Genomic DNA, 18400 nt, shown 5'->3' on the forward strand with positions numbered 1-18400 from the left:
AGCAAACGAGATCTACAGAGAAGCACTCGGACTTGAATCCGCAAGGACAATGAAGAAGAGGCAAACCCAGAGGCTCATGACAACGCATAACCAACGACATTCGAGCTGTTGACGACAACCCGTTCTGGCGACAGGTGCTGTAGCTTGCAAGAAAAATCCTCACATCGCGGTTATCTTGACTGCTGAACCAAACCACCAAAAGATCAGCGCAGAACAGATTTCGGTAATTTAAGGGGACATAAATCACTAAAACTTTTGAAAATTCGATTATTTTTTTATTTCAGATTTTGATTCTGTGGTCTTTTCCGCTTATTTCATTACTAATTTTGTAATGATCCGACCACGGGAAGTGGCCGAAAAACGATCATACACATAAGCATTCCAGTGCGGCGTGGAACAACCTCGACGGAATAAAATGCCGCTCCTGAATAACCACGATTTTCAAACTTAATGTACCTTTTTCTCAGAAACTACACAACGTATTGGAACAAACTTTTTTCTGTTTTGTTGGTAGGAGCTCGGCAAAAATTTTTATAACTTTTGAGTTTTGTAAAAGAAATGCAGCTTGAAAAAGAAGACAAAATTTTATTTTTTTTATCCCTCTTTTCCCTTCTTTTTCGTTTTTCTCAAGCTGTATTTCGTTTACAAATCTCAAAAATTATAAAAGTCTTTGCCGAGCTCCTACCAACAAAACAAAAAAAATAATGGAATTTTCAAAAATTTAGTGGTTTATGTCCCCTTAATATATGAAAATTAATAAAATCAATTGTTTTTCTTCAAAACCATGCTACAAAACTGTTGTTTGGAGAACCATAAACTGCAACTGCAAACCATAAAACCTAAATAATATTTATTGCGTTTATAAATATCGCGGATATCTCCTGCGCGCTATCACCGACGCTGCAGGTGAATTTTTCATAGGCACCGCAATAAAAACCATGGCGGGTAACCGTCGGGCCGTCGGCAGTGGGCATATTATCTGATTACATTATTTTGTAATCGCACCGGCGGACATGAACCAATAAGTAGGCAAGTTTGCTGTTGTCCCTGAGTTATGACCGAAAAAAAACCAACAAGATTTCGTCTCTAAAAGATAGTGACGAACAAGAAAAAATATTTTGAAAAATTTCCATGAGATGACCATACCTCTGTGTTAGCAGCACGGTTAGTGATTTAGTTTTCCTCCAAAAAGCCATTTCGCTGTGGAGTGTGGGAAAATATTCTGGACAAATGGATAAAATCTTTGAGCACGTTCCTGATGGATAACCCTGAAGATAAGAAATTGCCGAGATAACCTTGCCGGCCCTGCTGTTAAGAGCACGCAGCCATTCTGCTAATCAAAACATCAAAACAAAAACAAACGCGCTCTCTCGAGCGCACGAAATTTTCTCTATTTATCATTCTCTCAAGTGTCGTAGAATCCGCTGCCAACACTTCTACCAATCGCAATCGATTTTTCAATCGCGTATGAAACGTCAAACAGTAAAGTATAAAGTTAATTTGTTGCTGGATATTTATCATAATTTTTGTACTGTAAACTCAACATCTATTGTGAAACTTAGCATGAAGCAATTTGTGGTGTTGGCTAGAAGTGTTCAGGTTCCATCTTAAGGAGGAACGAACTTTTGCGGAAGATGTTAGCATGATCGTATAACAGACTGAAACGTAACACCTATATCTGAGAGCAGTGAGGAAAAAATCAACTGCAGATGCAGCAAAAAGGAAGGATTTGCTCTTACGTCACTCGAAGTGTTTCGACAATTTTCGTTTGTAAATTTTAAAGTGTTGAAAGTGCAATAAGCGTTGACAAATGCAGTCAAACTGTCCTAGCTGGTAGGTTGCTATCGGTGAATAAAAGTGCTAGCGTGTCTGTTCATTTTCATCCACAAAAAGGAATTCAGACGCGGGGGCGTACATCTACATATTATATTCTCGGAAACACCAGTCGGAACGCACAGCAAAGGCGAAAGCGAAAGGTATGCAACTGCCAGTGTGGTCAACAGATTTAAATATCGAACATTTTCACTGCTTATGGAAAATCCGGGAAATTGTTTACTTATGGTGCAACTAAGCATCGTGTATCAACTTCTAAGCTAATCTACATGCTTAAACTTAGCTTCAAACTATTTCGTTTGACTGTCAGCTGGGTATGTTTGTATAATAGATTGTCATAAAAAACTTATTAATTAAACAAAATAATCAATTATTGGCAGCACGGCCATGAGTTGTAATTATCATTAGCCGTGGGAAAATAATAAAATCGTGAGAAAGTAATGCCAAAAGGGGAAGAAAAATAAGCTGAGTTGTTTTTTTCTACTTCATATAGCGGTCCTCTGCGATGCTGGCAGAAGACCTGATGGGTCACAATTATCGTGTCGTAGACGGTGGTAGAAATCGCTCTCGCTCATCTCTATAATTGATCTTGAAATTTGTTCGAAGGTTCTCATACACCTTAAAACTGGATCTTTTGATAAATAATATCGTCTATTTTGTTACAGATTTTCGGATTTAGTTAGTGAATAGGCAGTTCCAGTGCGAAATGGCACTGTCGAAGGGATTCCGCGTGCTTGAAAAATCCAAACCACCCTCTCCGCATAGTGTACTTCTGGAACATCGCAACAAATCCGAAACGCTGCTTTTCGAATCACAAGCAGTTGCCGTATTATGTAAGTTCAACAAACTGTTAGACATTGATATATAAGAAGCCGATACACAATATTACCCAAGATAAGTGTTGCTGGTGCCCGCATCGCAGGCTGAACGTAATTTACCAGTCAGTGCACAATAATGCACATGAATTGATGATTGGCATGCTTGATACGTTTTGATACACACCGAATCGAGTAGGTTTCAGTTGTCGAACTGTATCGTTAATGCCCTTTCATTCAGTTTTCGTCGCAGTTATTGGGTACTTTATATCCGCTCACTATCAATTTACTCAGATTTGCTTACTAATCTAGTATAAATCCATGCTTCGTTCAAGTTATTAAACAAGTTCTTTTTTTTACCATAGCCGCTCAAGAAACGGAAATCGTGCGCAAACAATACACCAAAGTACTGGATGCCTATGGATGTCTCGGAGTATTGCAGCTTAACGCTGGAGACAGTTCGCTGCTCTATCTGGTGATGGTCACGGGTTGTTTCTCGGTCGGCAAAATCCTGGACAGCGAAATATTCCGTATCACGCAGACGCAATTCGTATCGCTCCAGTATCAACCGACAAACGAAGATCGCATATCGGAAATCAGAAAGGTTCTGAACTCTGGAACGTTCTATTTTTCGTTTTTAAATCCGGCAGCCAGCAGCAGTGTGCAGCAAGCTAGTGGCGGTTATAACTTCGACGTTACGCTGTCCGCTCAGAGACGTCGCAGAACTACGGACACTGACAATCGGTTTTTCTGGAATCGAATGCTGTTTATTCATATGTTACGATTCGGAGTAGAGTGTAATTTTTGGCTGTTGAAAGCAATGTGTGGATCGGTCGAAATACGAACGGTTTACGCCGGAAGTAAGCAAGCGCGAGCTGCAATAATTTCTCGTCTTAGCTGCGAACGAGCGGGTACTCGATTCAATGTGAGAGGAACCAACGATGAGGGATGTGTGGCTAATTTCGTTGAGACAGAGCAATGTATTTATCTGGATAACGAAGTGTCGTCATACATCCAGACGAGAGGAAGCGTGCCGCTCTTCTGGGAACAGCCTGGCGTTCAGGTTGGCTCCCATAAGGTTAAACTATCGCGTGGCTATGAAGCATCAAAATCTGCTTTCGATAGACATATGAACACTATGAAGGCCCGATATGGGAAGCAAGCTATAATAAACCTACTCGGAACAAGCCTTATTGGCAGCAAGGAAGGAGAGGCAATGTTGAGCAACGAATTTCAAAGACATCACAAGGAATCTAATCACACTGACGTACCACACATCGTTTTCGATTATCATCAAGAGTGTCGGGGTGGAAATACCAGTGCATTATCGAAGTTAAAAGCAAAGATTGACGCTATGTGTGCTGATTTTGGACTGCTTCATGCTATGGGAGATACTGTTTATCGCGAACAGAAGGGGGCGATTCGAACGAACTGTCTTGACTGTTTAGATCGTACCAATTGCGTTCAAACTTACATCGGCTTGGAAATACTCAATGAACAGATAATGCAAGTTTCGGCTCTGTCGGATAAGAAGCAGCAAATCAGTTCACGGTTCGAAGAAGTATTCCGTCAGATGTGGATTAACAACGGCAATGAGGTCAGCAAAATCTATGCTGGAACCGGCGCAATCCAGGGAGGGTCAAAACTAATGGATGGAGCTCGTTCGGCTGCGCGTACTATTCAGAATAATTTGCTAGATAATTCGAAGCAGGAGGCCATCGACGTTTTACTAGTCGGTTCAACACTTAGTTCCGAGCTAGCAGATCGTGCCAGAATTTTGCTGCCATCCAATATGCTTCATGGTAAGTGACAATACATGCACATTATAAAAAGCACTGACCGGATTGCCGTTTACAGCTCCAACACCTGTTTTGCGGGAAATGTGCCGCCGATATGAGGAATTTGTAGAACCATTGGAACTTCGCATCGGTTGCGGTACATACAATGTTAACGGTGGAAAGCACTTCCGAAGTGTTGTCTACAAAGATGTTTCTCTAGCCGATTGGCTGTTGGATTGTCATCGATTGGCAAGATCGAGATGTAGGTTATTGGAACATATCTATCAAGAGCAAACTAATAATTTGTTTAATTTCAGCCCTTGTTGATGTGAGCCATCCTGAGGAAACCGAAGAGCCACCGATCGATATTTTTGCTATCGGTTTTCAAGAAATTGTCGATTTGAACGCTTCGAACATTGTCGCGGCAAGGTGATTAGAAAATTTGAGTTATAAAAAAAAACTTGGATTAATTATCATTCAAATTTTTTCCCGTTTAGTTCCGACAACGCAAAAGCATGGGCTGAAGAGCTGCAGAAGGTTATTAGCCGTGATGAGGAATACGTTTTACTGACGTATCAACAATTGGTCGGTGTGTGTTTGTACATCTACATTCGACCTCAGCACGCGCAGTACATTCGTGATGTGGCAATTGATTGCGTTAAAACCGGTCTGGGCGGAGCAACGGGAAACAAAGGTGCCGCCGCAATTCGTTTCGTCATTCATGGAACGTCTATCTGCTTTGTTTGTGCTCATTTTGCCGCCGGGCAGTCGCAGGTTGCAGAACGAAACGCAGATTACGCCGAGATTACGAGGAAGATTGCTTTTCCAATGGGACGATCATTGAAATCTCATGACTATATATTCTGGTGTGGCGATTTTAACTACCGGATTGATATGGATAAGGACGAGTTGAAGGAACTGCTCAAACAAGGTGATATCGGCGCAGTGCTACAGTACGATCAATTGAGAATCCAACAAAATACTGGCAGTGTGTTTAACGATTTCCTAGAAGGCGAGATTTCTTTTCCTCCGACATACAAGTACGATCTGTTTAGTGACGATTACGATACAAGTGAAAAATGCCGTGCACCAGCGTGGACAGACCGGGTACTGTGGCGGCGACGCAAGCAAAGCCCAGACGCTGACAGGCATCCCAACTGGAATCCTGGCCGGCTAGTACATTATGGGCGAGCTGAGCTAAAGCAAAGCGATCATCGTCCCGTGATTGCAATAATCGATATAGGAATTTGTAAAATCGATCAGCAACGAAGATCGCAAGTATTTAATGACGTTATAAGGGATTTGGGACCACCGGACGGAACTATTTTAATTCAAGCGACAAACGCTTCTAGTGGTGGCACGGATTCTGGTGATGAAGATGAGGGCAGCATTTATGATGAAAATTTGATGAGCGCGTTGATTCAGGAATTAACTCAAATTGGTGAAGTGACATTGGTACGCTTCGTAGGTGATACGATGTGGGTTACATTCCGGGATGGACAATCCGCCCTAACTGCTGCCCAGAAGAAGTTTGTTCAGGTGTGTGGTGTCAATCTGGCAATCAAACTAAAAACAGAAAATTGGGTGCAGCGCGTCGAGAAAGAGATTCTTCTTTGCACTCCGAATACTGTTAGTTTCTGTGACAGTCAAACGGGCGATTACAATAGTCTCGGTATTCCCGAAGTTCCTTCTCGTCCAAAAAGTCCACCAACCGCGCAGCAACCGCCAATGCGACCAGCTCCTCCCGGCCGACCTCCGCTACCGAAGTCTCCTCAAGCATCGCCGAAACATCAACCCGTTCATCATCATCCGCATCATCACCACCCGAAGGCCGGTGTAATCAGTTTGGGAGCCGAAGTGTTGCTGGCCTCTAAATTGCAGCAGAAACCTGCCATTCCTCCCATACCGCTAGTACCGTCGTCGTCGGCAGCGTCTAAAACTACTCCTCCCATCGAGGAATATGCCAGCTCTAGTCCGATCAGTGGCTCCCCCGTTCATGGGACTTCGTCTGCAAACCACGCCCCCGTCCAGGATACCGGTGCGATCTACGAGGAAATTAGCGATGATATTGTAAGTTTCTAAAGTTTATTTTAGCGTCCTAGTAGATTGCGAAAATAGAAGGAAAGTAAAGTCGAAACTATTTTCAGAATTATATTAAAAATGGGATGAAAACCATCCGCTTACCATCACCGACGCAAAGGTTTTTAACAGCTGTTCGGCATGAAAGATAGATATGCCGGAAAGTTTGGAGATCTACCAGAGATACTCCTCCACTGTACTAGACAATAAAATTAGTAATAGTGCAATTTAATTGTGAAAATTGTTTCGATTTTTCTACCTTTCAACAATATGACGGGTGTTTTTTAGACTTATCGTACAAAATGAGCTAAAAAAACTAACAAATTAAAGCTCCAGTGCTGTCGGTTTTGAGCTGCCTTTCTCCAATCCCGGCGAGCATCAACTGAACGTGCATCATCCTCGACAATGGTGCGCGATCTGCCTCGAATTCTACGACCACTTTCTGGTTCTCTGCTGATTATTTGGCTAAAATAGTTTGCAGCCCACTGCAGCGTGCCACACTGTACCAGGGTGGCAACTACCTGGAAAAACCTGGAAAACCTGGAATTGTCAGGGAATTTGAAATTACCTGGAAAAACCTGGAATAATCAGGGAATTTTCAACAAAATCAGGGAATTTTTCAAACAACCCCAATGATCGATTCATTGAGTAGTCAAGAACACTTAGAAATAGATAAAGAAATACGGCACACAAGCGATAGATTGGGTTATCGATAATTAGCTCAGTGTTTTGCAAAGGGCCTTATTTTACAAGTGAAGTAATATAACAAATTCACTTTGCGCGTTTCGTTTGGCGTTGGTCAAGTCAAATCGAATGACATTGAAGTTTCAGGACGGACATTTTGCGGCATGTGACACAATTCGCAGAACATTGAAATGCCAGTGGCACCGCAACGAAATTCGGGTTTCGAGAAAAATGTTAGAGAAATTCCACTGATTCACGGCAGTACATAAACTCGCCATACTGTTGTAACAAATTGTAACCGAAATGCGGGTGTAGCGACACTACCTTCCACGTTACGAATTTTTGGCTCTATATTGGACCCGGAAGAGTAAATCCCGATCAATCCATGCAATGTGAAATAAGCCATGTTGGTCAGAAAGTAGAACAGTCACCAGTGGTAAAGCTAAATTACAAATTAGCTTAATTAAACTGCTTTTTTGCATGGCTTATGGCTCGAAGAACGAAAATTAAACATACGAACATTTCCGCGTGGCTGGCAGGAAAAGCACCACGGCGGGTTCGAGAGCTCGCCGCAATGGGCACTAAAACTCCGCTTGCGCCTGAGATTGCGAATAAACTTGCGCGGGAAAAAGAACAGATGAGGAACTCACGGGAGGAGTGTAATGTGCTGGTCGGCAGAATACGAGAAGGTGATTGAAGAATTCGCCTAGAGAAATAGAGTAGGTGGGGAAATTTTTCCTCGTAGATTGATAAACAATTAAAATATCAATGATCGAAAAACATATTCAGTTAAAATTATATCGCAATATGAAACCTAGAATTTTATTAAACACCGGGAAAAACCTTGAAAAATCAGGGAATTTGGTTTTTCTGATCCAGTTGCCACCCTGTGTACTACCTTCATCAGTATATCTATATACATGACACAGATCGTGGTTGACCCGTCAGTAGCACACTCCACTTTCCATTATGCCGCCAACTATGAAGCGAGTTTGCAAACTACGACACTTCAACTGGCTACGTAATCCGTAGAAAGACGAATTCACGGCTGTCGTCGTTTTACTTCGCGGCTTACATCGTTGTCACACGTCGTGAGCATGCGGCGGAGATCTCACCCGCTATTCTGCCGCATGATTTTAACTCATATAGCGTCACACGAATCAGCGTAGCTAGGTTGGACGGAAATCTATTTTCTAGCATTATCTGCCTTAGCTCATTTCGTTTGACTGAATCATACGTCGCCTTGAGGTCCACAAACAGATGACGAGTGCAAACGCAGAATTGAGCAATGTTATACCCCGATAGTTTTTACACTCGAGACGATCCTTTTTCTAATGGAACAAATGAAGTCGTCGAACTACTTCTCTGGCATTGATTTTTCCTCTCAGATCGTGACAATGATCCGGTGGATTGCTTCGTACAGCCGCTTACTCCTCGCTTGTAGAAGTTCCACCCTACCCAGCTGCCTTACCCTTTTCAGCTTACTGATTGCCTTTTTATACTTCTCCTGTACTGGTGGCTCCACAACTTGGATCAAACTTCTTCCCAGTGCTCCTCGACTGGTCCACACTTTCCAGGTCAGGCTTCACTTGGTCTAACCATCGAGCACGCTGCGCAGTTCTGCGTCTGGTACCAACCAGATTCGAGAGTTCGGAGCTTGAGGGTAAGAGCGGGATAATTTCAGTAGAAATAAGCTGTTATCAGGAGCTGGAAAAGAGTTCACAAATTCTAATAGACAAAATTAAACAAGCCTACCGTTTGAGTTGTCCGGAAAAAAGGCGTTCTACAAATAGGGATGTGTCGTGGTGGAACGATAGGCTAGAGAAATTAAGGAAAAGGGCCAGGAAATTATTTAATCATGCCAAAATCACATCAAATTGGTCCAAATATAAAGAGGGCCTGAATACAATAAAGAGATCAGAAGATCTAAACGTAGGGATTGGAGGTTCAATTGTGAAAACATTGAAAGTGTCCCGGTTGTTAGTAGGCTTCAGAAGGTTCTCTCAAACTCTCGTTCTAATGGCTTAGGATTTCTCAAAAATAGTGATGGTTCTTTCACTTCAAATACAAAGGAAACGCTAGATGTACTGATGAAATTTTTCATATTTCTCTAGCAGTTCCCAATCAAATGTTAGACATTTCAGACTCAAACTCTGAAATAATGGACAAGTGTGCTGAGACTAGACCAAACGACTCGCCGGATAGATCAGAAAGCTCTAATAGGGAGAATGAAAGTCTGGCCAATAAAATTTTCACACACCCAAGAGTAGAATGGGCAATTGATTCATTTGCCCCACTCAAATCTCCAGGAGTTGATGAAATTTTGCCAATATTTACTCAAAAAAGGCAAGACTGTATTAGATCCTGCTTTAACAAAGCTATATAAAGCAAGTCTTTTGCTGAAGTATATTCCTACAGTATGGCGACAGGCCAAAGTAGTGTTTGTACCAAAAGCAAATAAAAAAGACAAAATCATTTAGACCAATTAGCTTGTTCCATATTCCTGAAAGTAATGGAAAAACTAATTGATGAATATGTTAAAGGTATGATACTCTGCAAAAATCCTCTAAGTAAAAATCAATTCGCGTATCGAAGTGGCATGTCAACAGTTACTGCTCTCCATTCTATCGTAAATAAAATAGAACAAACTTTTGAAGCCAAAGAAGTCTTACTAGCAGCATTTCTGGATATAGAAGGAGCATTGGATAATGCTAACTATATCTCAATGGAAAATGCAATGAAAAGACATGGTTTTGCAAACTGCTTGGTTGAGTGGATAGTTGAAATGCTGTCGAAACGAGAGATACTTTCCAATCTTGGAGAATTTTCATTAAAAGTTATAGCTGTTAAAGGTTATCCACAAGGGGGAGTTTTATCTCCACAGCTTTGGTCGTTGGTGGTAGATGACCTTTTGCAAAACCTGGAATTGCTAGGCTGTGAAGTGATTGGTTTTGCGGACGACGTCGACATTATAGTCCGTGGCAAATTTGATACAACAGTCTCAGAACGAATGCAAACAGCATTAAGTTTCACCCTTTCATGGTGCAAAAAAGAAGGACTGAATATAAATCCTAGTAAGACCACAATTGTACCATTTACAAAAAGAAATAAAACTAACTTCATAACTTTGCACTTAGAGCAAACTCCTCTACCGTTTTCTACAGAAACTAAGCGTCTAGGAATTACTCTAGATAAAAAACTCAACTGGAATACACATATCGAACAAGTGATCAACAAAGCTACTAGTGCTTTTTGGGCATGTAAAAGAATGTTCGGTAAAAAATGGGGTCTAAGGCCAAAAATGTTACATTGGATTTACTCGGCTATAGTGAAACCTAGAATCACATATGCAGCATTAGTTTGGTGGCCGAAAACGAAACAAAAAACGATTCAAATTAAACTTCGAAAGCTGCAAAGGCTCGCTACTATCGCTATAACAGGAGCAATCGGTACTACTCCGTCTAAAACCCTAGATGCTCTATTAAATCTGCTGCCATTATCTCAGGTCATTCAACTAGATGCCGTTAAAAACGCAATAAGACTCAGACGAACCAAAAATCTTTTCAGTGGTGATCTAAAAGGCCACCTAAGTATCCTAAAGGGATTTGAAATTAATCCTCTTATTTTTCAAGCTGAAGATCTAATGGAAAAAATCGATTTTGACCATTTATTTAGCATCCATGAACCAGATCCTAGTGAATGGGAACGAGGGGGCCCCTATGTCAGAGATGGTTCAATAACTTTTTACACTGATGTTTCGAAATTGACAGACCGAGCGGGGGCTGGCATTACTGGTCTTGGACTAAATAGGTCAGTGGCAATGGGCAAATGGCCAACGGTCTTTCAAGCCGAAATATATGCTATTCTAGAATGTACTTCGATCTGCTTGAAGAGAAAATATAGGTATGCAAATATTTGTATTTTCTCAGACAGTCAAGCAGCTCTGAAAGCTCTAAAATCTGTTTCTTGCACTTCCAAATTAGTCTGGGACTGTGTAAAACTGCTTCAACAGCTATCTACACACAACAGGGTAAACCTTTTTTGGGTTCCCGGGCACTGTGGTATAGAAGGTAATGAAAGAGCAGACGAGTTAGCCAGATCTGGATCTGCTATGGAATTTATAGGTCCCGAACCTTTCTGTGGGGTATCCAATAGTACGTGAAGATGGAACCTGAATAGAATCAGGTCATTTTAATTTGGAATAATACTCTATCAGCCCGTCATGCAAAACGGTTTATTAAGGCAAATGCCTCAATCACGCAAAAGCTATTGAATCTTTCAAAAACAGTCACTGTCACTGGTCACTGGTACTGTCCAAGTAAATATCATCTGAAGGTAATAAGAAAGTTTAATGATGATAGATGTCGTTTCTGCAATCTAGAGTGTGAAAGTGACCATCATATACTGTGCGAATGCACGGCATTATTCAATAAAAGGCGCAAATTTCTTGATAAAGGACTGTTGGAGCCTTCGGAAATACGGGCTAGTTCTCCTCAGAAAGTAGTACAATTTATTCTCAACATATTACCGTGTTGGGATGATGCCTTCAATTAAAATAACAATTACTCAACAACATAGTAGCTGTTAATAAGTAAAGGCATACAGCAAAAGAGGACACACCACAATAGTTCAAAGAACTGGTCGTAGTGGTCCAAGGTCCCCAACAAGGAAGAAAAAAACCGGATTCGAGGCGAAAACCATTTATGCAGGGTTGTTGTCCGGCATTCTCACAATATGTCCCGCCCATTGTACCCTTCCAGCGCACTTTCTGGATACTCGGTTCGCCGAAGAGCTGCCCCAGCGCGTGATTCATTCTTATGCTCCGTACACCGTTCTCACACCTATTCACCTATTGTGAGGGTCGGCACCTCACCAGCTCACCACCCTTCGCCGTACCGATGTAGGCATTCTCCCTGCTGTCTTGGTATTCCGTTGACGCGCCATTCAGGTGCTCTAATTATAGTGCTGCTTCCACCTTTCGATCACCTTACGTTCATCCGACAAGGTTCCTCCGCCTTTATTTCGACATGTTTCTGCTCGCGGCAGAAAGCCTTTGCGGGTACATTCAGTTCCTTGTAGAATTTACGCGTTTCCTGAGAGTGATACCGCTGTTCCATGTCCTCGCATTCCATTTTTTCCAGCGGCACTTATCCCGGAAAAAGTAGGCTTGCTTTCTTCATTTCTGTCTGTATCGTTCCACGTTTTGACGGGTCCGCTGCTGCAGCATCGTCACCCGCGCTGCATTCTGCACATCTAACATCCTCTGGCATTCCTCGTTGCCATTACGTCGACTCCTCTCAGCGAACCCAGTGGCACCTTCCGCTGCGCCGTTGATGGCTGTTTTAACGCTATCCCAGCAGTCCTCGAAAGCGGCTCTCCCTCAATCGGCAGCGTTTGTATTATGGGGGGCGACGGTACCGAGTGTTGGTAACAACCGAAAGTCTGTGGTGCACTTTAACCATCAAAAGGTAGTGGTCAGAATCGATGTTTGCGCCACGACAGGTTCCAACGTCGATGATATCCGAGAAGTGCCTTCCATCAATCAAAACGTGGTCAATTTGCGAGTCCATAAATTTTTAATCTAAGGGATATGTTCCGCTACTCGCATAACAGTCCCATTTATATAGGAAACTCCATAGAAAATGGTACTGTTATGCGAGCAGCAGCAGATATCCGAGATTCGGAAAATTTTCTTTAAAGTTTTGTAGGAAATCACACAATTTCCATCATAAGTTCATTAAGCTCGTATACAAGATTTCATGATATTACGCGGCCATTTCCCCCATTTTGTACGATTATTTTTTAAAAATGTCCAATATATATATCCAAGATATAGGCATGCAACAATGAGGGCCTCTGTTCGTAGTTAACATATGCATCGTACCTATATCACAGCTAAAATACATTACTTAATTACAGGCCATACCGGAGCCACGTGGTCCACCGCCTCCTCCGCCACGCTGTGACGTATACGATCTGGATATCGTTGGTAACAACAACAACAACAGCCACAACAAACCACACAAAACTTCTCCTCCTGGTACATCCGGCGGCAGCTCTGGTGCTGGTTCTCCACAATCCTCGATGCCCTCGATGGGATCCACTGCGTCAGACATTCCAAAAACTAATCCTCCTCCGTTACCGATTCGACGCGGAATGCCGCCGCCGATACCAAATCGAAGCGGCGGGGCGCCTCCTCTTCCTGCTCGACCGAACAATCCTTAAATGAAATGTACTCCCAAAGTTTATGTTTAGTTCTTGCTCTTATAATACACAATCTTACCGCAATAATATATAAAAAGAGCCGTTTACCCATAATGAGGATCAAACTCAACCAGCAGAATCTAATCAGTAGCAGGATAGTCATTCAAAGTTATAAATTATGTCATTTATGTAGTACTATTATAGTATGGCTACGAAAATCAACAATCTGCATGATGAATACGCCATCCTGGCGTATCAGATCAAGAATCATAACCTGACTGTGTGTTGAAAACGATATTTACTAATAGGAAAACAAAAACAAGTGTACCAAACAAACGAAGGCATTCCAATGTTGATTGGCATTAGAGAGATTTTATCTCAGTTGCATTTTTCTTGAAATCCTAATGCCGTTATTGTTAAGAGCAGCTTTAAATGTGTATATAATTTCTTGTATTTATTATTAAAATATATATATTATAAATAATAGGCATGTTACTCGATTCCTTAATCCTAGTTTGTTAATATGACGTATTTCATGTACTAAAAAAACGCGAAATTTAGATTATGTTCTGAAAATACGCTCGAAATTATAAATACAACAGAAACAGACGATGACGGTGGGTAAACTGTGCGTTCACCTCCCTTATGTTATGGCCATTTGTTTTTTTTTTTTTTTGTTTACTGGATAAAACCCAACTATGGAAACATTCTATCTAGAATAAGAAAGACATGGAACAATAGCTATTAGCCTCTAATTAGCGACATTTTATTGTGTAAAACAGGTACCGCTATCTAGTGAAGGGTATTGCAATGGAAAAATATAGCAAAAACATAAAATAACACATTTGCGCAATTATAGGCATATCTGTTAATAACAATAAACACAAATAATTGCAACTCAGATTTTTATTCATTCAAGTATTAAAACATCACTTCCTCAACAACCTCCGGTTCGACATCGGTAAGCAGTACATTTTCATAAATTTCGGAAGCAGCGTCCGTTCGATGGGTAGCAGCAGCAGCAACCACATTACTATCATCCGGCTCGATACCGTGTTGTTCCTTCCGATGGTCGCGCAAAGCAGAAATCCGGCCATAGTGAGCCCCGCATGTGTCGCAGCCGTAGGTAAGCTTGTTGTTCGCCTGCTGATGTTCTTGCATGTGTTTTCGAACAGCATACAAGGTTCCAAACGGCCGGCTGCATTCGGAACAAGAAAACGGTTTAGTGTGGACCTTTTTATGCCCATTTAATTGCACAGCGGTCTTAAACGCCTTCGGGCATAAAGAACAGCGATAATTTCGTTCGCTTGAATGTGTTTTCAAGTGGTGATTATACGCAGATTGGACTTTGAATCTGAAATAAAATTGAAAAAAAAAATTAATTACTGCAGTGTGTAGCAAAAAAAAGTGGGTAGGGTCCAGATTTTGTGCCTTCTGGACCCAATTCGTGTTCCATCCTTGTCAAGGGGAGTGCTAACCTGCTCTCCTTTCAAAAGACACAATTTTTTCGGCAAAATACTAAGTATTTAAAAAGAACTCATGATAAATTAATTCTATCGATGTATATAGAACCTTACAAATGTGCTACAAATTGAAGCCATCGCCTCAATTAAACCTTGATGAAATAAGATAAATGCAACCTACCGTTTCTTGCAATATGAACAAACAAAGGGTCGGGAATCTTCGTGGGTTCTCAGGTGGATCGTCAGGCAGTTCGAAATACGGAATCGTTTCCCGCATATATCACAGCAATACGGTCGCTCGCCGGTGTGAATACGCTCATGCTTAACTTTTTCGTGTGGACGCTTGAATCGTTTGCCACAATAGTTGCAAGGATACCCACTGCCGGCACTGGAATTGATCCCGGTCAGTTGGACAAAGCCTTCACCATGGCCCAGAATGTGCAGCTGCAAATGTTCTCTATTGCTGAAAGATCTATTGCACAAATTGCAATGGTTGTCCAATTTTACTCTGGCAGCTGGGCTTTTTCTTCGGTCGTGCATTTTTAAATGAAGCTTTAGACTTCTTGCACTTAGCAATTCTGTTTTACAGACTCTACATTTGAAACCGGAAGACTCCTCTGAGCTGTCCTCGTCGGTAAGTTCTGCTATTCCAAAATCGTCTTGATCATTGGGCAGTTGTTCTTCCAATTCGATCATGACCTCTTCGTCTCGGTGGTACTGCCGGATGTGTTCCTCGATGGAATGAAATGCCATACCGCAGGAGTCGCAGTTATACACCGTCGACGAGTCCTCGTGTGCTTGAACTGTTTCCTCATGTTCAATTATTTCGTTTTCATTTACTATAAGAGATTCCTCTGGACATTCGTAACTGATAACGATCGATTCGGCTACGTTGGCTGAATCCAAATCATTCGCTTGGGCATTGTGCAAACCTAAAATTGACAATTAATTTAATATTGTCATTTCACTGATTCAATGCTATTTATACCTTCCATGCTGAAACGTAAGTAAACTTCTAATGCTATACTAATCGCGCACTTTTGAATACCTATATTATTAATAACAGTTGCTACGAGAAACGTGATTTTCTTCAGAAAATGCGCTAAATGTTTGAATACTGTTTATCGGGGACAACTTCACTTTAGAGTGAAACAAATGCGATGTGCAGTATTGTATTTTTATCTCTTGCGTATTTATTTGTTATTGGAAAAAAAATCGTCAGAAACGAAACAGATGATTGGAGTCGATACAGTAGATTTCAATCTGTCACAATATTGCACCATTGCACGTTAAATTCAACTTGATTGATATTTGTTTGCTTTATACAAATTTTTCATTCCACAATTTTTAAAACTTTTCTTCAAAATAAACTTAACGCAACATAAATAATGCTAATATGATAATTATGTATTACAATCAATACGGGGCGAGTTAGAATGAAATGTACTTCAGTCTACAGCACGAGGTGGGGCAGTTAGAGCACAATCCGCCTAAAGCTGATAAGGCCATTACAAATATTTTATAAAGTTTTTGTCCTACCTGTGTTCGACCACTTAAGGAGGTGGGCGGGGGATCTGCGAAAAAAAAACAAAGTGAATTTTTTAATTGAGCAAAAAAAACTTGGGTTTAATCATTTTTATTTAAAGTTTAAACGTGAAAACCGAATCTATTCTTGCTTATAATATATACGTTGTTATTTTCTGTGCAAAAAAAAAAAAAAAATGAAGGAAAATTGTTTTGGACTATTTTCGGAAATTCCATTGTTCGAATTTCCATTTTTGTTTGATGCTAAAAGCGTTAACTCAACTTGTACACTCATTTTTCGAGTTTTTCAGACTGTAGAGCCCACAGACAATTTTATAAAAAAAATTTGACTCATATCCTACAAATTATTTTTCTGCCCCCCCAAATTTTTCAAGCCAATTTCCAAGGGGGGGGGGGGGGGGAGGTCGGTGACAAAAACTTTGAAAATCATTTGCAATGGCCTAAACAATAAAATAAAAATTTTAAAATAAAACTTTAAATGAGTTGATTCAAATTCAAAAAAACTCAAAAATATAATTAATTGCTCATATTTTTATCTAAGGCTTTCTGCCCTAAGAAATAATCTGAGAAACAAAATTTCTCCAAATAACGTGATTGTGGGCTGCCGTTTTTCAATTCCTTGATGGACGCTGGGTACTCGCACCAATATATCCGCCCAGTTTTCGCCAACTTTTCAATCGTAATTCATCGTAGAGCTATGCGAACTCGTGGTTTATATACTGCCTTCATATTCCGTTTTCGTGTACGCCACCGTAGATCATTATTCGTCTTTCAAAAGCTCCGACTGCTCCGACTACTTGCGTCCTTTGGAAAGCAGACGCATTGATTAGATTTGTTGAAAATCGCGCCCACGTTTTGATATCCGCTCGATCCATCATAGTCGGCGAAAAATGAACACTTTGTAAAAGGCATTGAGAAATCAGAATGATCATCACATAACCAAGGAGAAGCTCTTGCCCATGTGATCTTCTTTAATCTGCATATTTTTAATGTAAACCCCGGTAATTTGAATGCGTTCACATTAGGCCCGGAAAAAAGCAAAAAACCTTAATACGTTTCCTCTTGCTAGTTAGAATTGCTCCTAGTCCATCTTCCTTTTTTCTACAATCCGAACGTTGAAAATTGGCACATATTTGAAAGGTTTTCAAAGCATTTGCTTTGCTCAAATCAAAACAGCAAATTCATAGGGTATGCAAATCTGAACGAGGTTTCATTAATATTCTGAATATTACCGGGGGTCACGGTTCTCGAAGTCTAGCTCATCTCCTTTCCGGTTAAATCGATGAATCATCCATCCTTCCAGTTCCCCGGTAGCAGTTTTCTATTTCAAATCCTTACAACCAGCCAGCTTCGCCGGGCTCATTTTCATAAACTCCGCTCCAATACCATCCTTCCCAATCGATTCATAATTCTTCAACTGCTTGCTGCCCCCCCTGAATTTTGGTTCAGCTGCTTGATTGCCCCCATAATGGCCTATCGTTAGGTATGGCATCATTTACATCTTTGTCGCACTGGCGAATTAATGGTTCTCCAGCTGGCACTATTTAGGGATTCAGGTGTTTCTCGAAGTACTGCTTTCGTCTTTCGGTCGCCTTTCTTATCCCGACACTTTTAAGCTCACTTCACAAAGCCCTTGCGGGATGCGTATAGTTTGTGGTAGAATTTTTGTGTTTTCTGAAAACAATGTAGCTGCTCACGCTTCGTATACTCCTGGTCTTCCAGGTAGCGTATTCCCGTAGCTGTACTAGCTTTAACGATGGCTGGCATCTGTACCGAATTCGGTTTACAACGAAGAGTTATGGGCGCATCCTTATCAACACTAGGTAGAGCTCGGAGTCAATGTTAGTATTGCGCTGGTTACGGAACTACATTATCCAGTCTACCATTGTTCCTCATCAAACGGTCCTCCACCTTTAATAATAAAAAAAAAGATTTACGTTGGACCGTGGTCGTTAGGGTCTTGTGGAGTCCGTAGTAAACACAACTGCCGGCAGGTATA

General features: G+C 41.2%; 2 protein-coding genes and 1 non-coding gene across 3 annotated transcripts; 1 reads left to right on the forward strand and 2 right to left on the reverse strand.

Moving 5' to 3' along the window:
- The first annotated feature begins 1482 nt into the window (after positions 1–1482).
- Positions 1483–14255, forward strand: LOC128738810 (synaptojanin-1). The gene is made up of 8 exons (XM_053834214.1): positions 1483–1833; positions 1894–1976; positions 2499–2666; positions 3014–4450; positions 4506–4688; positions 4744–4855; positions 4924–6496; positions 13109–14255. Exons 3-8 carry the CDS (start codon positions 2540–2542, stop codon positions 13412–13414), a joined length of 3738 nt encoding a protein of 1245 aa, XP_053690189.1. The 5' UTR covers positions 1483–1833; positions 1894–1976; positions 2499–2539; the 3' UTR covers positions 13415–14255.
- Positions 14256–14314: 59 nt separating this feature from the next.
- LOC128735450 (zinc finger protein 595-like) lies at positions 14315–15951 on the reverse strand. The gene is made up of 3 exons (XM_053829932.1): positions 15845–15951; positions 15038–15788; positions 14315–14747 (listed from the first exon to the last, which is right to left on the reverse strand). Exons 1-3 carry the CDS (start codon positions 15849–15851, stop codon positions 14315–14317), a joined length of 1191 nt encoding a protein of 396 aa, XP_053685907.1. The 5' UTR covers positions 15852–15951.
- On the reverse strand, positions 14793–14893 carry LOC128739035 (U6atac minor spliceosomal RNA). The gene has a single exon (XR_008412173.1). It is a non-coding gene; the product is annotated as a U6atac minor spliceosomal RNA (small nuclear RNA).
- Positions 15952–18400: the final 2449 nt, after the last annotated feature.

The sequence above is a fragment of the Sabethes cyaneus genome, chromosome 2, assembly GCF_943734655.1.
Source record: "Sabethes cyaneus chromosome 2, idSabCyanKW18_F2, whole genome shotgun sequence".
Taxonomy (NCBI): domain Eukaryota; kingdom Metazoa; phylum Arthropoda; class Insecta; order Diptera; family Culicidae; genus Sabethes; species Sabethes cyaneus.

Coding starts and splice junctions, on each gene's coding strand:
- LOC128735450 (XM_053829932.1), bottom strand. Junction 14,748..15,037: donor TGTTCATATTGCAAGAAACG/GTAGGTTGCATT, acceptor ATTTTATTTCAG/ATTCAAAGTCCAATCTGCGT.
- LOC128738810 (XM_053834214.1), top strand. CDS start 2,540: ATGGCACTGTCGAAGGGATTCCGCGTGCTTGAAAAATCCAAACCACCC. Junction 2,667..3,013: donor ACAAGCAGTTGCCGTATTAT/GTAAGTTCAACA, acceptor TTTTTACCATAG/CCGCTCAAGAAACGGAAATC. Junction 4,451..4,505: donor GCCATCCAATATGCTTCATG/GTAAGTGACAAT, acceptor TGCCGTTTACAG/CTCCAACACCTGTTTTGCGG.